Raw genomic sequence first — 12,500 nt, 5'->3', positions numbered from 1 at the left:
TTAGCCTACTGGTTAGTCTACTGGCTGGTAGGCTGGTACACAGCTGGTGGTAAAATTGGGACCCTTTAAATCCGTTCACTGCCGTATTTTGAGAGTTTTATTATTGGGGTATGTATGACTCTCAAGTGTGTTACGACCACAGAGGAGATGATGATGATGATGATGAGGGGGGAGGGGGGAGGGGGGACGGGGGGTGGTGACGAGGAACAGGTGTCCTCGCCACGGATGGCATTAGCACCAGCATCTATTTCACAACACGACGGCATAGGGCTCTCCACTATGAACGGCTGGGCCAGGCTGCTCTGTGCCGTGCCGCTGTATTGTTCCCTCCAGCCTCCCATATTGATGTTCCCTTCCATTTTTCATTGAAAATGTCATTTCCTCTTTACATGGTTACATTATATTAATTTCTGCCTCCTGTGTGCGCCCTATTGAAGTGCATCGTTGTGTGCTTTCCCTCTTCTTGCCATCCTGTGTTTTCTGTTTATTTATTCTGTTATATAACTATTGCTTTTTCTAAGTTTCTAAGTTCTATTTTGCTAAGTTCTATTAGTATTTTGTTTTTGTTGATTTTTTTTGTTTGATGATCATCATGCAGATGACGAACAGACTTCCTGTGTGAACGTGGCCTTTACAATACCTTTACAATACATTTACAATACATTTACAACAATAGTGTGAAACAGCTAGCCACGACCACGTACAGACGAGTGAAATATGGGATGCATCGCGGTGTGGGATCCTTTGATTCACCAGGGCTCTGTAAGGACTACTTCAGAGTGAATAGGAAAGGGAAGGCTGAGACAGAAGGACAGAAAGCACCTCTCACGCTCTCCCCCCTTGGTTACCAACAATTGGCATAGCAACCGTAATGCTCAGATTATTCCTTTATTGGGGGTTGGGGGGGGAATTATCATAAGGGTTTGATGAGTCTCGGTCCTATATGATTGCTTGTGTGAAATTGCCCTTGTGTGCACCCAGCGGCATCGCGTTGTTGCTGTGCTGTTTCCATGCAGACAAGCACCGCCTTACACTCCGGCAGCTACCAGAACAATGGAAGAGGGCCGGTCGATGGGGGGCTGAGGACCGGCTGGTTGGGGAGGCTTGTTGGGGGGGATGAAGAGGCTGAGGGGGAACCTTAATGTGTGCCTCCGCATGTAAACGCATTAGGACCTGGGCTATCTCGGGATGCCGATTAGGGGATAGGTGTGAGGGGGACACTCTGGAGGGAATGACAAATAAATGATTGAAGTGCCGGGGACAAAAGGAGGGGGCATGGGAACAGCAGAGATGGAGGGTTCGAGCAGGGAGGAGCAAGAGGAGGGGGAGAGAAGAGGAGGAGAAGGGCAAGGTAAATGGGGAGGAGGTGGAAGAGGAGATGGTGGGAATGGGGACATGGATGAGGAGAAGGAGGAGGGGGGTGGGCCATGGGATGGAGGAAGAGAGCCGGAGGAGGAGGAGGAGGAGGAGGAGGAGAAGGGTGAGGTGGAGGAGGAAGAGGAGGAGGAGGAGGAGGAGGAGGAGGAGGAGGGGTAGGGGGAGGGGGAGGAAGAGGAGGAGTAGAGAGAGAAAGAGGAGGGGGAAGAGAGGAGTACACAGGTGGTTGATTGGAAAATGTATTTCCTGATAGCGATGTTGTGTGATTTGTTTGTGGCCCTAGCAAGGAGGAACAGGGGTTGGGTTTTGAATATATTATAAAACACACTGGCAGATATGGGGAAATTGTCTGCACAAATTTGATGACATTCAACTCCTCGGGGAACAGCTAGCGCAGAGGGTAGAGCGATAATAAAGAAATTAAAGATGGAACAGGAACAGGTTTGATGAGAGAAAAGATAATTGTGCTTAATTGTACTGTCAGCCAGAGAAATAATGCTCACTTTATCTCTGGTGAGCAGAATGGCACCTCCATCCAAAAAGAGGTAAGTCTGTGAACAACATACATATCTACCACAGACAGCATTGCAGAAAGCACTGACAACACACTGTGGGGGCATGAACACAGAGTGATGATAAGCGTGCGTGGATGGGTAAACAGAACACCTATCAGAACAACAGCAGGAGCGGCTCTGTAGTGAATAGCAGATAACCAAAACATGTGGGACGGGGGGGGGGTTTATATCGTGCAGTCGCTGCAGAAAGAATGCTGGGTGCTCTTCGTTGTGTTGATGAAACATACAAGCTCATCGCAGTGTGTGTTCTACATTTCCATTCTTCCACACATTGTGCGTGTATACTACACACCAAGGTGCCTTTGAGCCTCTGTGGCGTACTCGGGATATTTTCAGCCACGTCTTTGTTTTCGTCCTCTCCTTCCCCCTTATCCTCTTCTTCCTTTGGGCTCACTTTCATAGGGACTTGCTGCTTTCTCTCTTCTGTCGACAACTCTCTCTCGGAGTCTGTGCCAACCTCTCTCTCCCTCCCCGTGTCTCTCTCTCTCTCTGTAATATTGGGTTATGGTGGGGCTCTGTAACTCATAGTCTAGAGATCGATGCCGCTTCTTAGAGTTTAGGCTGGCTCTAATGTGATAGTCTGAGTGGGGGAGGTGAAGGGGGGGGGGGCTTTCTTCGAATGCATCTCTTAATCTCATCACACATAAATCTCTGTTATTGGTGTCCTGGTGTTTGTGTGTGTGTGTGTGTGTGTGTGTGTGTGTGTGTGTGTGTGTGTGTGTGTGTGAGTGTGTGTGTGTGAGTGTACATGCGTGCATGAGGATAATTTTATTTTATTTCATGTATGTATGTATTTATGTATGAGTGTATGTGTGTGTGTGTGTGTGTGTGTGTGTGTGTGCGCGTGTGTGTGTGTGTGTGTGTGTGTGTGTGTGTGTGTGTGGTTGTGTGTGTGTGTGTGTGTGTGTAGGTGTTTGTCTGTGTTTTTGTGTGTGTGTGTGTGTGTGTGTGTATGTGTGTGTGCGTGTTTGTGTGTGTGTTTGAACAGAGTTGCTCTTTGAGAGTGTGCATCACATAGCGTCTAGTGCCCATCTCTCTGAAAAGAGTTTAATGTCATTATAAAGCTTTAAGAAAAATCAAAGCTCACACACACACACAGATCCCCACGCACATGCACATACACACACACACATAGATAGAAGTACAAATGGCACAATTGGGATTGACGTGAAAAAAATAGAGACACTACCTCTCTCTATACCTCTCTCTCTCTCTCTCAAAATCTTTTTATCTTATTTCATCCAACCCACCGCCCCAACACACACACACACACACACACGCACACACACACACACACACACACACACACACACACACACACACACACACACACTCTCATCTCTCTCGTGTGCTCTGCTTTGTCTCTCCGTAGTCGTCCAACATATTAAAAGACATAACATCGTGTTGAAGAGGGAGCTTGGAGAAGGGGCCTTCGGCAAAGTCTTCCTCGCAGAGTGTTACAACCTGTCGCCCGAGCAGGAGAAGATCCTGGTGGCCGTCAAGGTAAGCTGTGTGTAGGGGGAGTGTTGGTAGTGTGTGTGTGTGTGTGTCTCTCAATATGAAATGTTGAATGTTAAATGTTGAAATGATGTGCAATACAGTACCATTTCAGAACATGCGTCGATAAGAATGTGTATAAAACAAAGATCAACGTCTCATCTGGAGCAGAAACACCTCTGCAACTGAATCATTTACTCCTTTTCACTTCTCACCTAACCCTTTAAAAAATGCGAGAGCGAACGCGGCATTGAAAACAAAAACAGTGTCAAGGTCACCATGAAAGGGACAGCATGAAAGGGAGAACATGAATGGGACAATGAACACTCACACAATGTACGACACGCAGAAGCAAACAAGTGCACCAAATATTCATTTTTTAAATAAGTTTAACAGCACTTGGATCTTGAATCCACTCGATGTTCAGACATTGTGTAGACTGAAGGACCAAAAGGCTATTGATGAAAGTCTTAGACATCGACTCTGCAGTCCAACGTCTCCTCCTTAAGACCCCTAAGACCCTTCCTCAGCACGGGACTGAGTGACAACCTGACAGCTGAAACCACTGACCGCCGGAGGGGGGCGGGGGTGAAATTGAACAGTTTCCGATGGGGCAGGATGTTCCTTGCATCCTTTCTTCCATCTCCTCCCTCCAGCCTAGCCATCCTTTAACGCAGAGCTGATGTCCCACAGTCTGCGGTGAAACTGGATCCCGTTGGTGGAGGACTTCTCATTAACAATACATGACCTGTGAGAGACCCCTCTTCTCCCCTTCACTTCCTCCCTATCTCTTTTGCCCCCTCTCTCGCTCTATCGCTCCCTTCCCATCTCCTAAGTTTCACCTCTTCTGCCTTTTATAGTAAACCTCCTTCCTTTTCTAACTTCCTCCCCCCCCCCTCCTTCCCCCCTTCCCCATCCTACCGTCCCCCCCCCTCGCCCCCCCCCGCTCACCCCTGCTCTTCTCTTCTGTCTCTTTCTTCTCATTCAGCAGTCTCTGTCCCGTGTTGCTTTGCTCGCCAGTTAATGTGCACTGCCAACTTGGTTTTTAGCTCACCCTCGGACCACTTTGTGGGACGAAAGCACAACAAGCTGAATAAAGTGCCTGGCTTGTAAAATGGTGGAGGACGCTGCACGCTGTCTGCTTGTCTCCACTGATGGAGCTTCCGCAGCACAAATAACAAGGTTGCAGCAAACCATGCAGAAATCAATTAACTAATTAATTAATTAAGATAAATGGATGTCTGAAATCCTGCTGATTGCGAGTGATGGCTTGATACAGTATGCGAGTACACACGCAGGCACATTGATTTCTTTACGGTGTCGCATTTGTGTTTTTTAAAGATGGGGAAATAATGTGAATAATGCGATTTTCATTAGGATGATGTAACACACCCCCACACACACACACAAACCCACCGACACTTGGGTTTGGTTGTCAGTGATTAAAATCCTATTTTAGTGTTGACGACCTGATCTTAAGCCAAGGGTTTGTCCAAAATGTTTTTCCAATTGGAATCAGCTCTGGGTGTTTTGTAAAAGAGACATGTTGCTTGTTCGTGTATGCACTAAACAATGTGCCCTGTCATACGTGATCCCGTGTACATTTTAGTCAACTACAAGCACTAATAGAGCATAATGGTGTAGGTTATACATTGGCCCATCAATCAACGCAGTCAGCCATAATACGCTAGTGAGTTTTACGGTTAAATTATACACAGGGGCTCCATTGATCACAGGCACACATCTACACATGCAGATTGAGTCAGAAAGGCACCCATTCAGCCACAGTAAATGTTCAGACACAAACACACACACACACACACACACACACACACACACACACACACACACACACACACACAACAATGCACTTTGAAGCCAGATGATGTGCAATATATTAATCATGTATTACACATCTGGCATATCCAATAACACATTGCCAAGAGACCTTAACACATGCAGATGTGATTTGGTACATTCAATACCTAGACTTGAGAGTGTTGATTGGTTTTTATTTGTCCAGGGATTTGAACGTGCGTACACTGAATGACTAGCAGAGTAGTTTCATATTAGGCCACATGGGATTTCACACAACACTGAATCCAGTGACTCAGCCATTACAGTTACACAATGTCCCTGCAACTAATATGGATTAAACACTCATTAAACACTCTATACGATGCCAAGAAATAACAACAACAAGAATATGTTAAGAAATGTTGATTATAAATATTTTTTGTGGTACTTTTGATAGAAATTGAGATTTGGATTTACTGGGTACATTAGGGTTCAGTACGAAGTACGAAGTTATTGATTTTTCTGTGTAAAATGTATAGTGGATGATTAGCATAATATATACTCTGTAATGTATTATTACCACAAAATATTATCCCATATTTAGCGCCAACTAACAATTTTATAGTAGTAGCAGTAAGCTTTTAAAAGTCCCTGAAGTGCAGGGTTTATTCATTTACAATGAATAGGAACATTGTGTGTTAGGTTATTACGTCACGCTTTTGGCTCCTGAAGGTCTTTCTTGACATCGCACAACGTTGATATTAAACAAGAATTCACCTCAAATTCCTCATATTTCCTCCTTGCCATGCCTCCATGTTTTATTTCTGAGCACAATATTGGAGTATAAGCTTACAGGCTATCTGTTGTTGTGCGAGAATGGTCCTGCAGTCCCGTCATTATGTGGTATCAGCTTACAAGTACATCCTGTAAGGTACACAGGCTAGTTCATAACCTTTGGTTATTTCTTTGGGAGCACCTTATTGGTTGACATGGATATAGGGGGCGGACCCACAGGCCAGTGTCATCTTCCCATGCCTCAGCGTTCTGGTTAAAGGGTCAGGGGGCACTTCTGGAATATTCTAAGCTTCTTCATCCTCAACCTCTTAATCCTCAAGACCTTGACATGTAATCAGATCCATAGCGTGTGTGCACTGTTCAGGGAGACACACACACACATACACACACACACACACACACACACACACACACACACAGTCAACACATATGCACACGTGCACACACACACACACACACACACACACACACACACACACACACACACACACACACACACACACACACACACACATACACACCTAAACACATTCAAGCCTGCACAAGGTGAATCACAAATGTATATCCATGACATATAGTGTAGGAAAGCAATAAAATATTCATGTAGGGCAAGTACAATTTTCAATATTTTTATCTTGAGACGTGAAATGAATAGGTTGGCTGTATCACGTTCATTTCCTGAGACTCGGTCGTCCTCGTCTGCAAACTGATGGTATGACAGAACCCTGAATCATATTTGGGACAGATTACTTTTTAAATAGACAGGGAAATATATTAACCATAAACACCATTGCACATTGTAATGACTCCCATTAATATTAAATAGCCCTATTTCACAAAAACACATTCTTGTGTTTTTGTGAAATGCGGCGACAACTTTGAAACCTTAAAAAGGCACCTTGTGGTTTCCATTCCCTGGCGGAATTGAAGCATTAAATTATATTAACCCGGATGGTCATAGAGCAGAACTAGTGAGTATTTTGTGTTTAGGTATTGAGTAAGTGTTGTTATTCTCCTTTTATAAAAAAAAATCTGTGTGTGTGTGTGTGTGTGTGTGTGTGTGTGTGTGTGTGTGTGTGTGTGTGCGTGCGTGTGTGCGTGCGTGCGTGCGTGTGTGCGTGTACAGACTCTTAAAGAAGCCAGTGAGAACGCCAGGAAGGACTTCCACCGCGAGGCTGAGCTGCTGACCAACCTGCAGCACGAGCACATCGTGACGTTCTACGGCGTGTGTGTGGAGAGCGACCCGCTCATCATGGTGTTTGAGTACATGAAGCACGGAGACCTCAACAAGTTCCTCAGGTAGTGCCCGCCATTGTTTTTGTTTTTAAAGTAGAAGCGTTTTTTCCATCAGGTGTGATGTAAATTACCCCCATCGCAAACCATCTTTTTAAATTGACCCTATAGATTCAAGAATCAATTTTTTTTATTTGTCACATGCTCATACAGGATGTGCAGTGAAATGTTTGTGTGAGTGACATACTCTGTACTTTGTACATACTCTGTGCTTAAAATATAAATTAAATGCAATAGAATAAAAAAATAAAATCAAATATACGTTTAACAGAAATGAAGAATGTTATAAATAGATGGAATAGAATTACAACTGGATAAACAGGGAGATGTACAAATTTTAGTGTGCGATTTGGCCAGGGTTAAAGCGTCAAAGTGCAGAGGGAGGGATGGGGGGGTTGGGGGGATTGTCCAGTGTTCTGCTCTGGTGGGCAATTGTCCGGTATAGTGACAGACGTGGGTCTGTCCACTCCACTGCTCCAACTGGTGGGCTTGTGTGTCCATCATACATCTGGGTGGAGCCTATAAACACCACATCATATCGAGACTTCAAAACCTGTTGTGTTGATGTTTCACTGAGAGATAAGAGAGATGATGCACCTTTGTATCAAGAGTTGGTGAATCAGTGTTCTTCATTGTCATTCAGTCATTCTTCACCATAATTAGATTTTATATTATTTTCATCTTCCCATGCTTTGGATAATGTTTGCTCTTTGATTTGTTTTGTTTTTATATTCAAGTACTACTACAAAATGTCCTTGTAGATAATATAAGGTGGATTCAAGTGAATAGACAAATCGTGTTTCGTAATGTAATACAAGGCTTGCTGCCACACACAGCCTTGCAATCCCCTGTCACAACCAAGATCCCAGAGTTAAAACATCTCCACCGGAAAATAATATTTGACTTTAGTTGACTTTAGTCAACAACAAAAGTGTCGATCCAAAACGACTTTTAAAGATACATCATTAATGAGCAGGAAGCGTCCGCAAATCTTTCTCAACGATGCCGACAGGTAGGTCTGCAGACACGGGTAGGGATCCAGATCTAGGTTGGACTCGAACGCCCCTAGCCAATGTATGTCATGTAATCCTTCATGTGCCATACCAAGGCTCACCTGACCTCCCTGCTGCCCCCCCCCCCCCCCCAGGGCCCACGGTCCGGACTCGGTGCTGATGTCGGAGGGCCTGACCACCCGCCCAGTGGAGCTCACCCAGTCCCAGATGCTGCACATCGCCCAGCAGATAGCTGCGGGCATGGTCTACCTCGCCTCCCAGCACTTTGTACATCGAGACCTCGCCACCAGGTCAGCACATCGTCACTTTTAGGAGTGCTGTGATTGGAGTCATTTCTGTTCATAGTGTTATTAGCAGCAGTAGTAGGCAAGGCAAGGCAACCTTATCGGTGTAGCACTTTTCAAACACGAGGCACGACTCAAAGTGCTTCACATGGAAACATTGTCATAAAATACAATTTCAATATAAATAAAATAGATAAGTGAAAGAAAACAAAGGCAAAGTAGTAGTAGTTATAGTATCATTAGTATTCATATTATTGAAAATAATATTATTACTTTGACTGTTGTTGTATTGTTATTATCATCATTGGGCTATTCAGTACTGTTTCATGTACAGCTTTATTTATTTTGTCTTTTATTCTGATTGTATTCTATTGTCCTGTAAAGCACTTTGTAACCTGCTTTCAAAAGGTGCCATACAAAAAGTATTAGTAGTAGTAGTAGTGGTATTAGTAGTAGTAGTAGTAGGAGTAGTAATAGTAGTAATAGTGGTAGTTGGAGTAATAGTAGTAGTAGTAGTATTAGTTGCAGTAGCATTAGTAGTAGTTGTGGAAGTAGGTGTAGTGATAGTTTTGGTAGTGGTAGTGGGAGTATTAGAAGTAGTATTGGAATAAGTAATAATAGTTGTAGTGGTAGTAGTAGAACTAGTTGTAATATGACTTCTTAAACCTGCCAGTTGACAGTTATTTGTTGCTCCTAATCGCATGCACTCTGCTGTGCCTTGACCCTGAACTAGTGTGTGACATGCATTATAAACTCTTACGTCACTCAATACTTAGAGTGAACCCGTGGGCCAGCCGGGCGTCCTTGAGTTCAACATTAATCATACCTAAGCATGTGTTCTTTAACATTGAAAATGTAGTTGGTTAATTAGTTAATTAGCGTACATTTGGGGGTGGAAATTGTATTTTGCTAAATGTAGATTTAAAGTTATTATGTTAAATGCAAAAAAGAATATTGGCTCGCTCAAAAAGATAAATGTACTCAAATATGTCAATCTGTTGTGTTTTGTAGGAACTGCCTGGTGGGAGAAAACCTGTTGGTGAAGATTGGAGATTTTGGTATGTCCAGGGATGTGTACAGCACGGACTACTACAGGGTAGGTGTATGTGTCAACCTCTTTTTTGTCCCCTTTCAAACCCCTCTCCTCATGCATGCCCCCCACCCTGCCTGCTTATCCCCCGCATGCGCATGTTGAGATGGACTACAGGGAAGTCAGGATGAGTAGAATGCTAGCGATGTGTCGAGACAAAATGCAATAACATGTTCTTTCTTAATCTCAGATGGGAAATTTGTGCAATTAATTAAAAAGATTTTGAGAATGTCAAGGACAAGAAATATACAAATATAAATGTTGACACACTTGGTGTTAATATTATATCTTCAATAAAACATGCACCATTTCATGAATAGTCATTTCAATAGTTGAATACACAAATTATAATTGAACACAAAATCCTAGTTAACCATTGCTGCAAATAGTTATGAAATAAAATAAAATATGTATAAATATCGGTATCTAAATGTCCTGATGTAGTTTGGGTCAGAATATACGCTTTCCATTATGGACAAATCGATCCTACTTGATAGAACAATAATGTGAATTACGTTTTTGAATAGTTTTGTATGTTACTGACACGGTGAAATCTGCTCTGGTCCAAATAGGCCCATTGATTCTTAATTGCACGATAGTGAAAGGATCCTCCCTTGTGTATGAGTGTTACCATGCTCAGTATCATATGTCTCTGTGTCTCTTTGTCTCTATTCAAATGGCCTATATCCCACAGGCCGTGAAGTCAAGTAAATATTCAAAAGAAAGTCTGAATCTGGCACATTTTATTGAGACAAATTCAAAATAAAACAGAGACTGTTACCGAAAGGTAAACATTTGTGTTGGTAGTGTCCGGACGTGTGGGGAGGGACGTATAGTCAACCTGTGGTGTTTATTTACTGAGGGTCCATTCATCACACAGGAAGTGACTGTCAGCATGGCACATTCAACAGGGACAGCTTGTGTAACCAGGGCACTGGGATCTTTACACAAGCACATACTCATGCACATAGACACACGCATGCCCACACTCACACACATTTACACACTCACCGGAGACCCACAAGACCTGGCCAAGGGCAATGAACCGCAGAAATGTGCTAGGACATTTACCAATATAGATGTTGGAGCATTACCGATTGCTGTTGTGTGCCCGTGCATGGGTGTATGTGTGTGTGTGTGTGTGTGTGTGTGTGTGTGTGTGTGTGTGTGTGTGTGTGTGTGTGTGTGTGTGTGTGCGTGTGTGTGTGCGTGTGTGTGTGTGTGTGTGTGTGTGTGTGTGTGTGTGTGTGTACGTGTGCAAGGCTGTAGTGTGGCCAAGGTGTGTGTGTGTGTGTGTGTGTGTGTGTGTGTGTGTGTATATGTGTGTGTGGGTGTGTGGGTGAGTGTGTGTGTTAATGTGCAAGGCTGAAGACCGGCCAAGGTTGGTGTCAGTGTGTGTGTGTGTGTGTGTGTGTGTGTGTGTGTGTGTGTGTGTGTGTGTGTGTGTGTTTTTGTGTGTACGTGTGTCTGTGTGAGTCTGTGTGAGTCTGTGTGTGTGTGTGTGTGTGTGTGTGTTTATGTGTGTGTGTGTGTGTGTGTGTATGTGTGTATGTGTTTTTGTGTGAGTCTGTGTGAGTGTGTGTGTGTGTGTGTGTGTGTGGTTGCAGTCAGGCCAAGGTGAAGAGGTGTCAAGAAGCAGTTTTATCACCTGCACTGCAATAAGTCACCAGACAAAATGGCCAATATTCAATAATAATTGCTGATTGATTATAACAATGGCCTCTGTGCCTCACTGCTCTTCGCCCTGACCGAGTGATGGACAGCGAGAGAAAATTGCCCCAAATAAATGGATGTAGAGAGGAGGCAGACGGTGAAGGACACAAGAACAATCCATGCCCTCCGTTCTCCATTAGTAATAATTACAATTACATTGACATAACAAAAGCCGCCTCTGTGGCGCTTTGATTCTGACAAATGGCTTCAGTGCCATGACGGTTTGTTGTTCAGGCATGGTCCAAACGTTTCCATATGAACAACAACCGTGATTTCACAGCTACACAAACGCAAGTAGTAAACCCAAACTCCTAAATAGAGCTTTCTATTTCACTTGTGTCTGACTAATACCAGTAATTAATATGGCTATCAACTGGCTTAGAAACAGTAATATGTCTCACCGGGATTTTTTTCTGTTTAATTATAGTTAGTATTTAATTTTGCTACACTTCCTTTGTGTAACGATCACCATTTCACATCACCCCTGAACACACAAACAGACATACACACACACACAGACACAAACACACACACACGCATGCCCCTCACACCTTGTTCAATAGAACTAAGTATAGAGGCTGTAGCCATAGTGATAGGCGTCAGACATTTTCAGCGAGTTGTATCAACCCTGTTTTTTTTCTCTCAGGGAAAAGTAATCAAAAAACGTCTACTTAGTATGCCAGAGAGAGAGAGAGAGAGAGAGAGGGAGGGAGAGAGAGGGGGAGAGAGGGAGGGGGAGAGAGAGAGAGAGAGGGAGGGAGAGAGAGGGGGAGAGAGAGAGGGGGAGAGAGAGGGGGAGAGTGAGATGGAGAGAGTGAGGGGGAGAGAGAGAGAGAGCGAGAGGGAGGGGAAGGGGGAGGGAGGGAGAGAAAGAGGGGAGAGAGAGAGACAGAGAAAGAGAGGGAGAGAGGGAGAGGGAGAGAGCAAGAGAGAGAGAGAGAGAGAGGGAGAGAGAGCGAGAGGGGAGAGAAATGGAGAGAGAGAGGGGGAGAGAGAGAGAGAGGAAAAGGGAGGGAGGGAGAGAAAGAGGGGGAGAGAGAGAGAGACAGAGAAAGAGAGGGAGAGA

The 12,500-nt window shown here is 44.1% G+C and overlaps 1 protein-coding gene across 2 annotated transcripts in view; it reads left to right on the top strand.

Moving 5' to 3' along the window:
* Nucleotides 1-12,500, top strand: part of ntrk2a (neurotrophic tyrosine kinase, receptor, type 2a) — a 71,932-nt gene that overhangs the window by 52,437 nt on the left and 6,995 nt on the right. Inside the window, exons 13-16 of one of the 2 annotated variants that reach the window (XM_084468643.1) lie at nucleotides 3,325-3,455; nucleotides 7,168-7,340; nucleotides 8,482-8,637; nucleotides 9,643-9,733. In XM_084468643.1, the coding sequence (XP_084324769.1) occupies nucleotides 3,325-3,455; nucleotides 7,168-7,340; nucleotides 8,482-8,637; nucleotides 9,643-9,733 (551 nt within the window). The remainder of the gene's footprint in view (nucleotides 1-3,324; nucleotides 3,456-7,167; nucleotides 7,341-8,481; nucleotides 8,638-9,642; nucleotides 9,734-12,500) is intronic. The other variant, XM_084468644.1, reaches the window with a different exon arrangement.

This window comes from Micromesistius poutassou (assembly GCF_964030765.1).
Source record: "Micromesistius poutassou genome assembly, chromosome: 5".
In the NCBI taxonomy this organism is placed as follows: Eukaryota; Metazoa; Chordata; class Actinopteri; order Gadiformes; family Gadidae; genus Micromesistius; species Micromesistius poutassou.
Note: the sequence above shows the minus strand (reverse complement) of the source record. Positions and strands in the feature narration are given on the sequence as shown.